The sequence below is a fragment of the Polistes fuscatus genome, unplaced genomic scaffold (assembly GCF_010416935.1).
Source record: "Polistes fuscatus isolate 324 unplaced genomic scaffold, CU_Pfus_HIC Scaffold38, whole genome shotgun sequence".
Lineage (NCBI taxonomy): Eukaryota > Metazoa > Arthropoda > Insecta > Hymenoptera > Vespidae > Polistes > Polistes fuscatus.
In genome coordinates this window covers 185,738-198,167 of record NW_025113116.1, presented here as the reverse complement: position 1 = coordinate 198,167, position 12,430 = coordinate 185,738, and the positions used below count along the sequence as shown (strand labels likewise).

Below are 12,430 nucleotides of genomic sequence, written 5' to 3'. Positions count from 1 at the left end.
CCAAGTTTAGTGTTGGTTGTTTTAAAAGGTAAATGTTTTGACCAACCGAAAGATTCTGACCTCGAGCATTTCGATCGTAATATATTTTTGATTTGATTTAGCTCCTACCAAATTTCGTCTTGCAACAGTCTGAGATGTTTTAATTTTATTAACTAGATCTAAATAATACTCTAGGTATGTTGTCTAATGCTACATTTGTATGTATGTCTGCGGAAGGTATGTTTGCTTGTTTTGCAAAAACTAGTTCGTGAGGGGTAAATCTAGTTCCCTCGTGCGTACTGGTGTTGTATGCAAACATGGCGTGTGTTAACCATTTATCCCACTCGCTCTTTTTATTTATATAATGTTTTAAATATTCCACTAGAACAATGTGAGATCTTTCTAGTGATCCATTCGACTGAGGATGGAACGCCGTAGTTTTTATTTGTTTCAAATTATACTGTTTAGCTATTGCCTTTAAAAGCGAACTAGTAAAGTTTGTTCCCTGGTCAGTCAATATGGATCGTGGTGCCCCGAAAACATTGCAAACATTATGGACTAATCCTTCGGCAATATCTATGGACGTAGTTGTTTGTAATGGTATGGCAATGAAATATTTAGTGAGTGCGTCTTGTATAGTAAGAATATATCTATTTCCTGATTTCGTTTCAGGGATGGTCCGACTATGTCCATAGCTATTTTGTCGAATGCCGCTCCCGGCGTATCGGTAAGTACCATTGGTTCTTTGGACTTTACTCTTACTAATTTTTTTAACTGACAACTTGTACAGTTTTTGATAAAATCACTTATGTCCTTTTTTAAATTTGGCCAATGATACTTATGCCGAATTTTATTATACGTTTTTGTGACGCCTTTGTGTCCACCAATAGGCGAGGAGTGGCATTCGGCAAGGATGCCCTCTCGCAGTTCTAACTTAGGAACTAAAATTTGATTTAAACAGATAGTAATGCAGCAATTTTCTGATTCAAACGTGTTACATAAATTCTTTTGAATCCGAGGCCATAATATGCCGTCTAAGCTTTGTGTCTTGGCGATGCTTACAGATTTTAAGTCGAGCTCTCGTACTACTGAGAGCAAGGAACCAATTGCTTCGTATATCGTTTCCAATTTTGCACTGTTTGCGATGTTTTCCTTTATAGGGATAATTATTAATTTATGTTTCCCAATGTTAGTTACTTTGGCACGAGCTAAAGTCAAATCTTTTACATGTGGAATAAGTTTTGTTTGTTCTAGTAGTTTAGCACCAGTATCGCAAGGTGTGCCGTCTAAATCGGTAAATATTACAATATTGTCGTGCCTTAATTGTAGAGAGTCTCGTGAGACTCCTACATTTTTTGTTATCATATTTAAGTTATTGTTTGTTCTTGGTTGTGTCTGTGGAGAGTATAGTCGTTCGTAGTCACTAGAGTTTTCACTGTCTGTATTTTCGTCCTCTAGTGTTGGTGTTGCTAAACGTGACGTGTTGTCGAGGTCATCTGTGCCGTAGCTGTCACGTCGGGGTCACTGTCCTCGTTATCCGTCATCGTGTCCTTAGTTTCAAAATGAACGGTACTATCGTCGGAATCGTATGTGTTTATAGGAAGTACTTTTTTAGTTTCTATCGGATTTCGTGATAGAGCGTCAGCGTTAGCATTCGCAGTTCCTGGCTTATAAATGATTTTGAACGTATACTCAGCCAATTTCAGACTCCACTTAACTAATCTTGATGTCGGGTCTTTTACCGACTTTAGCCAAACTAGTGGTTTGTGATCAGTTATGAGGGTAAATTCTCGGCCGTAAATATGGCCTAAAATAATTCGTAGCGAAAACTATTGCCAATAATTCTCTTTCAATAGTTGAATAATTCATTTCAGCTTTATTTAAAATTCGCGAGCAATAGGAGATGGGTAAATCCTTACCGACGGGGCCTTGACTCAACACGGCGCCGATTGCATAACCGGATGCGTCCGTTGTGACGTTAAAAGGCAAAGAGAAATTTGGATATTGTAAAATTGGTTCTTTGCACAAGGCATCACGCAGTGAGCAAAATGCGTTTTCATGGGTGGATTCCCATCTGAATAAAGCCTCCTTTTTAAGTAAATCTGTTAGAGGTTTTGCTACTTTTGAAAAAGCTGGTATAAATCTTCTGTAATATCCAGCAAGACCTAAAAATTGGCGAATTGATTTAATATTGTTGGGACGCGGAAATTCTTTCACTGCTTTTAATTTTTTTGGATCAGGCTTTACGCCGTTTTCTCCTATAATATGGCCCAAATAAGCTACTTCTCGTCTGAGGAATTCGCATTTATCGGGCTGCAGTTTTAGATTTGCTATACGAAGACAATGCGCGAGTTTATTAAATTTCGCTTGATGCTCATTGAGTGATCTCGCGTAAAGAACCACGTCGTCCAAATATACAAACATTTCTTCGCCTTGTAAACCGGTCAAGACATGGTCCATTAACCTCTGAAAGGTTGCTGGAGCGTTTTTTAAACCAAATGGCATTCTATTAAATTCATAATGACCATGCGGGGTCGAGAAGGCTGTCTTGGCGCGGTCATCCGGATGCATTTCGATTTGATGAAATCCGGATTTCAGGTCAAAAGTAGAAAAATATTTTGCCGCGCCGAGTTGGTCAAGTATCTCCGTAATATTTGGTATAGGGTACGCATCTCCTACCGTTTTTTCGTTAAGATTCCTATAATCGATCACCATCCGCCACTTTGGGTTACCTTTTGAGTCCGACTTTTTCGGTACTATCCAAATGGGTGAATTATAAGGTGAAAGAGATGGTCTTATTATGCCATCGTTGAGCAACTCCGAGGTTTGTTTCTTTACTTCTTCCTTATGTATTGGCGGAAATCTATATTGTCTGGTGTGCACCGGAATGTCATCGGTAGTAATTATTCGATGTTGTAAAAGGTTGGTGCAACCAAGCGGTTCGCCAGGAAGATGAAAAATATCTGCGTTTTTGTCTAATAATTTGGAAACAGATTCTGCCTCTTCTGTATTTAGGTGATCAAGGCGAAGGAGTGCTCTAACAGAGTCTGGTCTGGAGAAGGTTGGAGTTTTAGGAGATTCTTGAATTTTACTTGTTTCAGTTGGATCAGCGCAAGGTGATTCGGATATATTATAAAGGGTGTGCAAGCATTCGTTTAAGTTATCAACTTCGGATGTGGATTTATAGGAATCACATGGTAAATTTGGAAGAGTTCCTATACTATATGCCAAGAGTTCCAATTTTGGAGTTTGTAGTGAAACAAATCTCGAAGTTGTATTGATGAGTCTGAAATAGGCTTTTCCATCTATGTTTTCTACCAGTGCTTCGCCGGCATAAATTCCCTTTGGAAGCTGTATTCGCGGAATATAACCATCTTTAACATCGGCGTTTATAACGTGGCAAAAATTACCCTTGAAGTTCTAGGTGGTATGCTAACCTTGTCGCCGACCGTAAATGGAATTTTTTTATTCTTTACTATAAGCACTTCCTTGATATAGTCGACATTTGTCGGAATGGAACGAAGGAACTCGTTGCCTAATATTCCATCTGTAGAAATAGGGAAGTGATTGTCTATTACGTGAAATGTGGTCTTCTCTCCGAAAATAACGAGTTCGACAGTACCTAACGTTTTTTGTGTGTCGGGAGAGATACCAGTCAGTTGAACTATTCTTTTTGTGTTTATAATTGTCTTTTTAGTTAAATTTTTTATTTTAATTAAGTTAATATCCGCGCCTGTGTCTATCATAAGTGTCACTGCTTCTCTCAACCGTGGAGAAGTCGCGGTGACACATGGAGCCGTCCAAATATTATTTTGTCTCTATGTGTTTGATTTCGACGGACCCGCTTTCGGACTCGGACTCCGTGGACGCTGTTTCGGTGTTGGGGAACGACGAGCGTCGTCCGTCGTCCCCTTCACTCCGTTTCCCTGATTCCGTTTTTCTAATTGATATTTTAATTTTCGACAATCAAATATTATATGTCCTAAGTTTTTACAGTAAGAGCATTTCTTGGACTTTTATATCCCGTCTTTGTTTGGGAGGTTGAACGGTTTGGGGAGGTCCGACCCGACTTATTTGAATTATCTTGTCTTTTTTATACATCTATTCTCCGTGTCCTTGCCTTTGACAGTAGTCACATACCGCTCTTTTAAAACAGTCCTTCTTTATGACCAGGCCTGTGACAGTGCTCGCAAACTATGTTTTCTTTAATTTGTCGTATATTAGCACGCGATTTCTAGATGTAGGTGAGGCGTTTCTTTTCTCATCGTCTTTAATTTGCCTATCGATTCTTAAAACACTCATCAATGCTGCACGGAAATCTGTAAGCTTCTCGAATATATATAATAATAATATTTTATTATTAATATATTATTATTCTTTCTTAATATGAAAACGATGGTCATTCATGGAAATGCCTAAAAAGTTAACAAATCGGGTAAACTTCGTCACTAGGACGTGACAGGTACTTTCTTTTCGCTGCTGAGAATTTTTTCGTATTTATCGAAAAAATTTTCTAGCAAGCTTCCCGATCTATAAGTGCTCTCAGACTATAGAACAGTCCTCTGTATGCTCTTTTCAGCCTTTATTTCGAAAGATTTTCCAAGAATATTGCGGTTCATAACACTGAATATAGTTTCGCGAACGAAAAAAGGGCCGATTCTTTGTACACATTGTAACGAACTCTTCGGAAAGATGAAAAATCATCGATTTTTGACATGTTTTGGGCATTTTTCGCGTAGAATTCGATGTTTTTCGCCGAAAAATGATCGTTGCGATTTTGGGAGTTAAATTTTTTCGAGTTTTAGGGTACTTTTTTTTCGCTGCCTGAGAATTTTTTCGTATTTTATCGAAAAAATTTCTAGCTAGCTTCCCGATCTATAAGTGCTCTCAGACTATAGAATAGTCCTCTGTATGCTCTTTTCAGCCTTTATTTAGAAAGATTTTCTAAGAATATTGCGGTTCATAACACTGAATATAGTTTTCGCGAACGAAAAAAAGGGCCGATTTTTTTGTACACTTTGTCACGAACTCATCGGAAAGATGAAAAATCATCGATTTTTGACATGTTTTTGGCATTTTTGCGTAGAATTCGATGTTTTTTCGCCGAAAAATGATCGTTGCGATTTTGGGAGTGAAATTTTTCGAGTTTTAGGGTACTTTTTTTCGCTGCCTGAGAATTTTTCGTATTTTATCGAAAAGATTTTCTATCAAGCTTCCCGATCTATAAGTGCTCTCAGACTATAGAATAGTCCTCTGTATGCTCTTTTCAGCCTTTATTTCGAAAGATTTTCCAAGAATATTGCGGTTTATAACACTGAATATAGTTTTCGCGAACGAAAAAAGGGCCGATTTCTTTGTACACATTGTCACGAACTCTTCGGAAAGATGAAAAATCATCGATTTTCGACATGTTTTGAGCATTTTTCGCGTAGAATTCGATGTTTTTTCGCCGAAAAATGATCGTTGCGATTTTGGGAGTGAAATTTTTCGAGTTTTAGGGTACTTTTTTTTCGCTGCCTGAGAATTTTTTCGTATTTTATCGAAAAAATTTTCTATCAAGCTTCCCGATCTATAAGTGCTCTCAGACTATAGAATAGTCCTCTGTATGCTCTTTCAGCCTTTATTTCGAAAGATTTTCCAAGAATATTGCGGTTCAACACTGAATATAGTTTTCGCGAACGAAAAAAAGGGCGAAGTAGTTTCGAACGAAAAAAAGTTTTGATCATTCTAGCCCGGTTTTTTACAGTTCGTGTTCCCAGGGCTTCATATGCAGCTTCTAAAATGTTGGTCCTTAGTTTCTTCCAGGCTATGTTTATGTTATCTCTCTTCTTTAATTGGGTTTTTTCAATTTTTTCTTTCAACCTGTTCTCGTATAGTTGTTTGGTTGATAAGTTCATGTGACTCGATGTTTATTTCAATTCTTGAGTTGCTCGTGCAAGATTTCTTTAGGGGTTTAAACTTCATTCTTATTTTTGCTAATAGCAGGCTATGATCGCTTCCTACATTCGCGGATTTAACGTCCTAATATCTAATATTTGGTTTGGTTGGACGTATCTGTTGGTAACAATGTCAATTGTAGACCTGAAGCCTCTGGTGTTGCTGTATGTAAATTTATATTGTTCCTTATGATTGTAAGATGTATTATTAATCCTTAGCTCGTTAATGTGCATAGCTGTGTCATTAGTTCTCCATTGTCATTTAACACTTTTCGTTGAACCTTTGTTTTATTCCAGGTATTATTTCATTTCCGATGCGAGCGTTGAAATCTCCAAGGATTATCATTTGTTGGTTACTTGGTAATGATCCGACTAAATTTGTAGTTGGTCGTAGAAGGCTTCTCTTCTTCTTTCGGTTATTATCCTCGGGTGCATAGATTGATACTATTTTAATCTTTGGCCTTCCGCTTCCATTTTATAAGCAAGATACGCGAAGATATGTAGTTGCATTCTCTTATGTTATTTTGGTATTATTTTCGATACTGCGATGGCTACCCTTCTTTTGCCCTGATTTGTTTTTCGACTCCACTATAGATCACCAGGCAGTCGTCGTATTGAATTTGCCCTTTGCCTTCTTTTTGGTTTTTGTAAGGCGCAAATCGATGTTGTTGTCCTTTAGCTCCTTCAGGGTTTCTTGGTTTATTATTAAATGATTTTATGTTCAGGTAGTCAGACGCATTATATGTTTTTCTTCCATCTCTTTGTCCTTTTTCTTGCATGGGTCGTCATCCTTGATCCGTCCTATTCCGAGGCAAAAATTCTTCTCTTTGAGCAAATTTCTTTTTTTTTTACGTTGGGTAGGGAGCTAACCTGACCCAACAACCTTCCTCCTTTTCCCGGGCTTAGGACCGGAACATGATCGCTGATTCGATGCTCCCATCGATCATGCAGGCGGAGTTACTGTAATTACTCGAAATCTTAAAAATTAAAAAATGTATCAGTATAGCAATTTTAAAGTCTATAAGTGCCTAACAACATGATGCTAAACATAAGCATTTAATATACATAAGATGTTTAAATAAAAATATGTAATTTGTACACATAACCTATAATAACTCGAAAACTAACAAATTCTAAAATGTTTTAAAACAGTTATTTTTAAGCTCCTCAAATGCTCTAAAACCTCATAAATAACTTAAGTATTTAAAATATTTAGAGTGTTTAGAAACAAGGTAGGCATATGTACACAAAAACTCTAATAACTCGAAAACTAACAGATTCTAAAATGTTTTAAAACAGTCTTTTAGAAACTCTTAAAAAGCTATAAAACATGATGCAAAACTTATGTATTTAAAATACATAGAGTTTCTAAAAACTGGGAAGGAAGCTTTAATCATATTCTGTAATTACTCGAAATCTTAAAAATTTAAAAATGTATTAGTATAGCTATTTTAAAGGTCTATAAGTCCCTAAAAACATGATGCTAAACATAAGTATTTATTATACATAAGTTGTCTAAATAAAAAGATGTAATTTGTATACATAACCTATAATAACTCGAAAACTAAAAAATTCTAAAATGTTTTAAAACAGTTATTTTAAATCTCCTCAAATGCTCTAAAACCTCATAAAAAACTTAAGTATTTAAAATATTTAGAGTGTTTAGAAACAAAGTAGGCAGTTGTACACAAAAACTCTAATAACCCGAAAACTAAAAAATTCTGAAATGTTTTAAAACAATCATTTAAATGCTCTTAAAAAGCTCTAAAACCTGATACAAAACTTAAGTATTTAAAATATTTAGAGTGTCTAAAAACAAGGTATGCAGATGTACACAAAAACTCAAATATCTCGAAAACTAACAGATTCTGAAATATTTTTAAAAAACAGTCATTTAAAGCTCTTGAAAAGCTCTAAAACCTGATACAAAACTTATGTATTTAAATACATAGAGTTTCTTAAAAAACTGGGAAGGAAACTTAATCATATTTTGTAATTACTCGACTCTAAAATTTTAAAAATGTATTCGTGTAGCTATTTTAAAGGTCTATAATCCCTAAAAACATAATGCTTAACATAGGCATTTATTATAACATAAGTTGTCCTAAAGAAAAAGATGTAATTGTATACCATAACCTATAATATCTCGAAAACTAAAAATTCTAAAATGTTTAAAACAGTTATTTAACATCTCCTCAAGCTTCTAAAACCTCATAAAGAACTTACGAGTTTTAAAATATGGAGTTGTTAGAAAACAAGTAGGCAGTTGTACACAAAAACTCTAATAACCCAAAATCTAAAAAATTTGAAAATTTTTTAAAAGAATCATTCAAAAGCACTTAAATAGCTCTAAATCTGATACACAACTTATGTATTTAAATACATAGAGTTTCTAAAAACGAGGAAGGCAAATGCAATCATATTCTAATAATTACTCGAAATCTTAAAAATTAAAAATGTATTAGTATAGCTATTTAAAGGTGCTCAATAGGGTGTTGAAGATTGTTAATAGATGTATTCTGTCAGTGATTTGGATTGACTTCCCTGATAATAATTGAGGATTTTTGCCAACAGGATTTTATTTCCAGTTCACAATACACGATATAATTTAAAAACAAATATTCTAAATAACAGTTGATATTAAAAATTATACACTGAGTTTACACAACTTATGTTTGCAATATTAGAAAGAAAACGACGTGTCACAGAGCAAACGTAACTTAACGCAGTTATTAAAGATGCGAGAACGACCCTTATATAATAGTTGTACAAAAATATTCAAGATTTATATCTTAAAAGTAGAGTTGATGTTTTACAAGTATAAGTTTGTCGATAGACTAAAGAAAAGAAACTATAAAAAAAGAATTATTATATCGAGTATGAACATAAATGAGCAAGTAACCATAAATGAACCATGCGCTTAAATCTTTTCCCACTTTTATACTTTCTCTCCTATATTTAATCGTAGTTAGCTACAGATCACGTGATCGACGTGCGATCACGCGATCACGCGATCACGTGCTCCGCTGCTTGGATCACGTGATTGACGTGGCTACGTACGCAAAGGAAATGGATCACGTGATCAGAGTGTTCTCTTTTATTTTCTTATATTTGACTGAAATATTATATATGTGTTATATATGTCACAATGAAGGTTGAGAACACTTACGCGATCCGCGCGTGCGATCACGTGTTCTTCATGCTTGGATCACGTGATCGACGTGTTTACGACTACGTACGCAAAAGGAATAGATCACGTGATCGGCGGTTTATTAATAGACAAAAGAAAGGGATGATCACGTGATCGAGTGTTCTCTTTTAATTGTCTTATATTAATCTTAAATATATATATTATATATATTAAATATTTATTACAACATATAAATATAAAATAATATAAATAATAAATAATTAAATATTAATTATTATTAAATTAAATTATAATATAATTCATATAAATACATTATATTATTTATAAAATAATATATATTAAATATGTGTTACGATAAGAGTTGAGAACACTTACATATCGCGTAAAGTCGTCGTTAAGCCGTTTACATGGTTGTTTACGAACGACTATTTCTAACTCTTACTTTATTAAATTTGTTTTTTATACTTATTATAGCTATATATATAATACTAAACTATATATAATGTATAATATTAATAATATTTTTATTATTATATATTATTATTCTTTCTTAATATTAAAACGATGGTCATTCATGGAATGCCTATAAAGTTAACAAATGGGTAAACGTCGTCACTAGGACGTGACACCTCCCCCTTAGAGAGAAGCAGGGAATTTTGTTTTTGTTAATTGTCGGACACATTTCCGTTTATTCCCATAATTTTGGCTATTAATTCAGTGTAAAGAAATATTTTTTTTTTAATTTATCTAATTTTCTTATGTATAAGTTCCTATCTTTTCGGTTATTCGAAAAGTTTTTGACGAGAAGAAAAAAAAAATATATAAATAAACATTCCTATGTTTCGACAATATGTCAAGTATATTTATAAATTAGTACGAACTTCTCGATTTATTAATCCAAGTAATTCTTTGAATTGCTGATAGACGCATTTCTTCTATATATATATTATAATCAATTTATCTATTTATGTATAATCTAATACGATATATGAATATTATGTAAGATAAAACATGTCACACGCACACATATATATATAAGAATATTTAAAAAATTAACAAAAGCAAAATGAACTGATGTATTAGTCGATTATAAGTATATGCTAGAACTTATGTATAAGTATATTAGAATCATACAATATAAACGAAAAACTCAAATATTATTGTTCTATATTATCAATAGAAAATTTCAAACGAAATATATATGGCAATATGATTCACAATGAAATTTATGCAATTATAATAATACTACTTGCAAAAATTTTTTTTTTTTTTTTAATATGCGTGATTTGCTACGAAAAGTGCAGCATCGCCGGCAGCATCTGTGAAACTTCCCGCGTACTGGCCAAGTGCCGATTCGCCGTTGGCCTTAGTCCTCTTGATAAGTTCTTCCTGTCCAGCTGTTACTTGATCGTTCCTGTTACCTTCTTGAGCGGTGGACAATCCGAAAAGAGGCCTCGGTTGAACTTGAATGCCATCAGGAAGGATTTCGGGCTCAACAATCGGTACGATTTCTTCGCTCTGACAATTGAAACGTAACGAGCGAAAAATTTGCGTTTTCTAAAAAAAAATGGCAGTTCTTTTTAGGCGTATGCTTTGTAATTTAAGAACGCATCTCCACTTGGCGAAATGACAGCTATCCCTTGTACTGGACGCAACGTGCTTGGAGGTGAACTATCTGGAGTGGTTATCGTGAACCCAACAGTGTAGCTAGTAAAGATTTACTTCCTTTATTTAGATTTATTTCTTCTTCGACCAGTGTCACAGAAGATTTGGTTGTTAAACTTATTAGACATCATTTGGTTAGTACCATGAACAATGGATTTTCCACAAAAAAGCTGGTTCACCATTAAATCCATCATCAGTTCCTTGAGATTTAGCTGGTTTTACGTTTCCAGTTTGTTTAATAAGTTAAAGGTACATTCAGTCCACCATCTCTTGACGAAAGTTTCTTTGCATTCAATGTCCAAAATCACAATTTCTACCATTGGAGGTCGTCTAATCCCTGAGTCGTACATTCATCGTTTGTAGCAAAGAGTAGCACGACACCCTTATCAACCTTGATTCCAGGAATGATGTTACGTTTTTCAAAAGCTCTAGAATAGCGTACCGTTATTAGCCTTCTGATATGAGTCTCATGGAACCGAATCACACCGGAGATATGTTGTCCAATGACGTCCTTTGCCGCAGTAAAAATGTAATTGTCTGTATGTTCTACGGTTATCCTTCATTGTTCTCTATAATGATGTCCTTTAGGCGTTTACCGTTCGTGGTCGTAGATTCGTCAGCAGCGAGAATTCCTTTTTTAGGAGCTACGATCTGTTCAGCAATCCTCTTCTCTTCTTCCTTTAGCTTAGGAACGGCCTTGATGTACATTTTATCTACCATTTTTTTTATTATCACGATGGATTGACTGTCGTTATCGAAAATATGCACAAACGTTATTAATTTACGTTTGGAAAGAGAATGCTTATTTTTTACAAATTTTAACTTTATCTTTGTGGACGCTTCTGCTTCCATTCTTATAACTAATTCTTACATTATTTCTCGGAAGCACTTCTAAAATTTGGTAGGGCCAGAGTATTTTACCAAGTTTAGTTGGTTGTTTTTTAAAATGTAAATGTTTTGACCAACCGAAAGATTCTGACCTCGAGCATTTCGATCGTAATCTATTTTTGATTTGATTTTAGCTCCTACCAAATTCGTCTTGCAACAGTCTGAGATTGTTTTAATTTATTAACTAGATCTAATAATACTCTAGGTATGTTGTCTATGCTACATTGTATGTATGTCTGCGGAAGGTATGTTTGCTTGTTTTGCAAAAACTAGTTCGTGAGGGGTAAATCTAGTTCCCTCGTGCGTACTGGTGTTGTATGCAACATGCGTGTGTTAACCATTTATCCACCGCTGCCACCAGTTTTACTTCCTGTGACGTCCCAGATGGAGTTGGTCCAAAAGGAGTAAGAAACATTTTAATTTTCCTTTTCCCGGTCAATCTTTTCCAGAATTTACGGTTAGGAAGAGTGCCCTGTTTTGAGTCATCCGTGGACCGGACTTTACTCGGGATCTGGGCAAAAGGAACTTTTACCCAAATAAGTAAAATCTTTTACTTACCTTCGCGGCTGCTGCCCAATAGGGTTGAAGATGGTATAGATGTGATTCGTCAGTGCTTTGGATTGACTTCCCTGATTAATTGAGGATTTTTGCCAACAGGATTTAATTCAATTCACAATACACGATATTAGGTAAAAACCAAAATATATTCTAAATAACAGTTGATATTAAAATTTACTGAGTTTACACAACTTATGTTCGCAATATTAGAAAGAAAACGACGTGTCACAGAGCAACGTAACTTAACGCAGTA

At 34.7% G+C, this 12,430-nt stretch overlaps 1 protein-coding gene across 1 annotated transcript; it reads right to left on the bottom strand.

The window, feature by feature from the left end:
* Positions 1 to 555: 555 nt before the first annotated feature.
* LOC122520500 lies at positions 556 to 1,344 on the bottom strand. Its single transcript, XM_043640557.1, has one exon. The coding sequence runs from the start codon at positions 1,342 to 1,344 to the stop codon at positions 556 to 558; it is 789 nt and encodes a 262-aa protein (XP_043496492.1).
* Between the last annotated feature and the right edge of the window lie 11,086 nt (positions 1,345 to 12,430).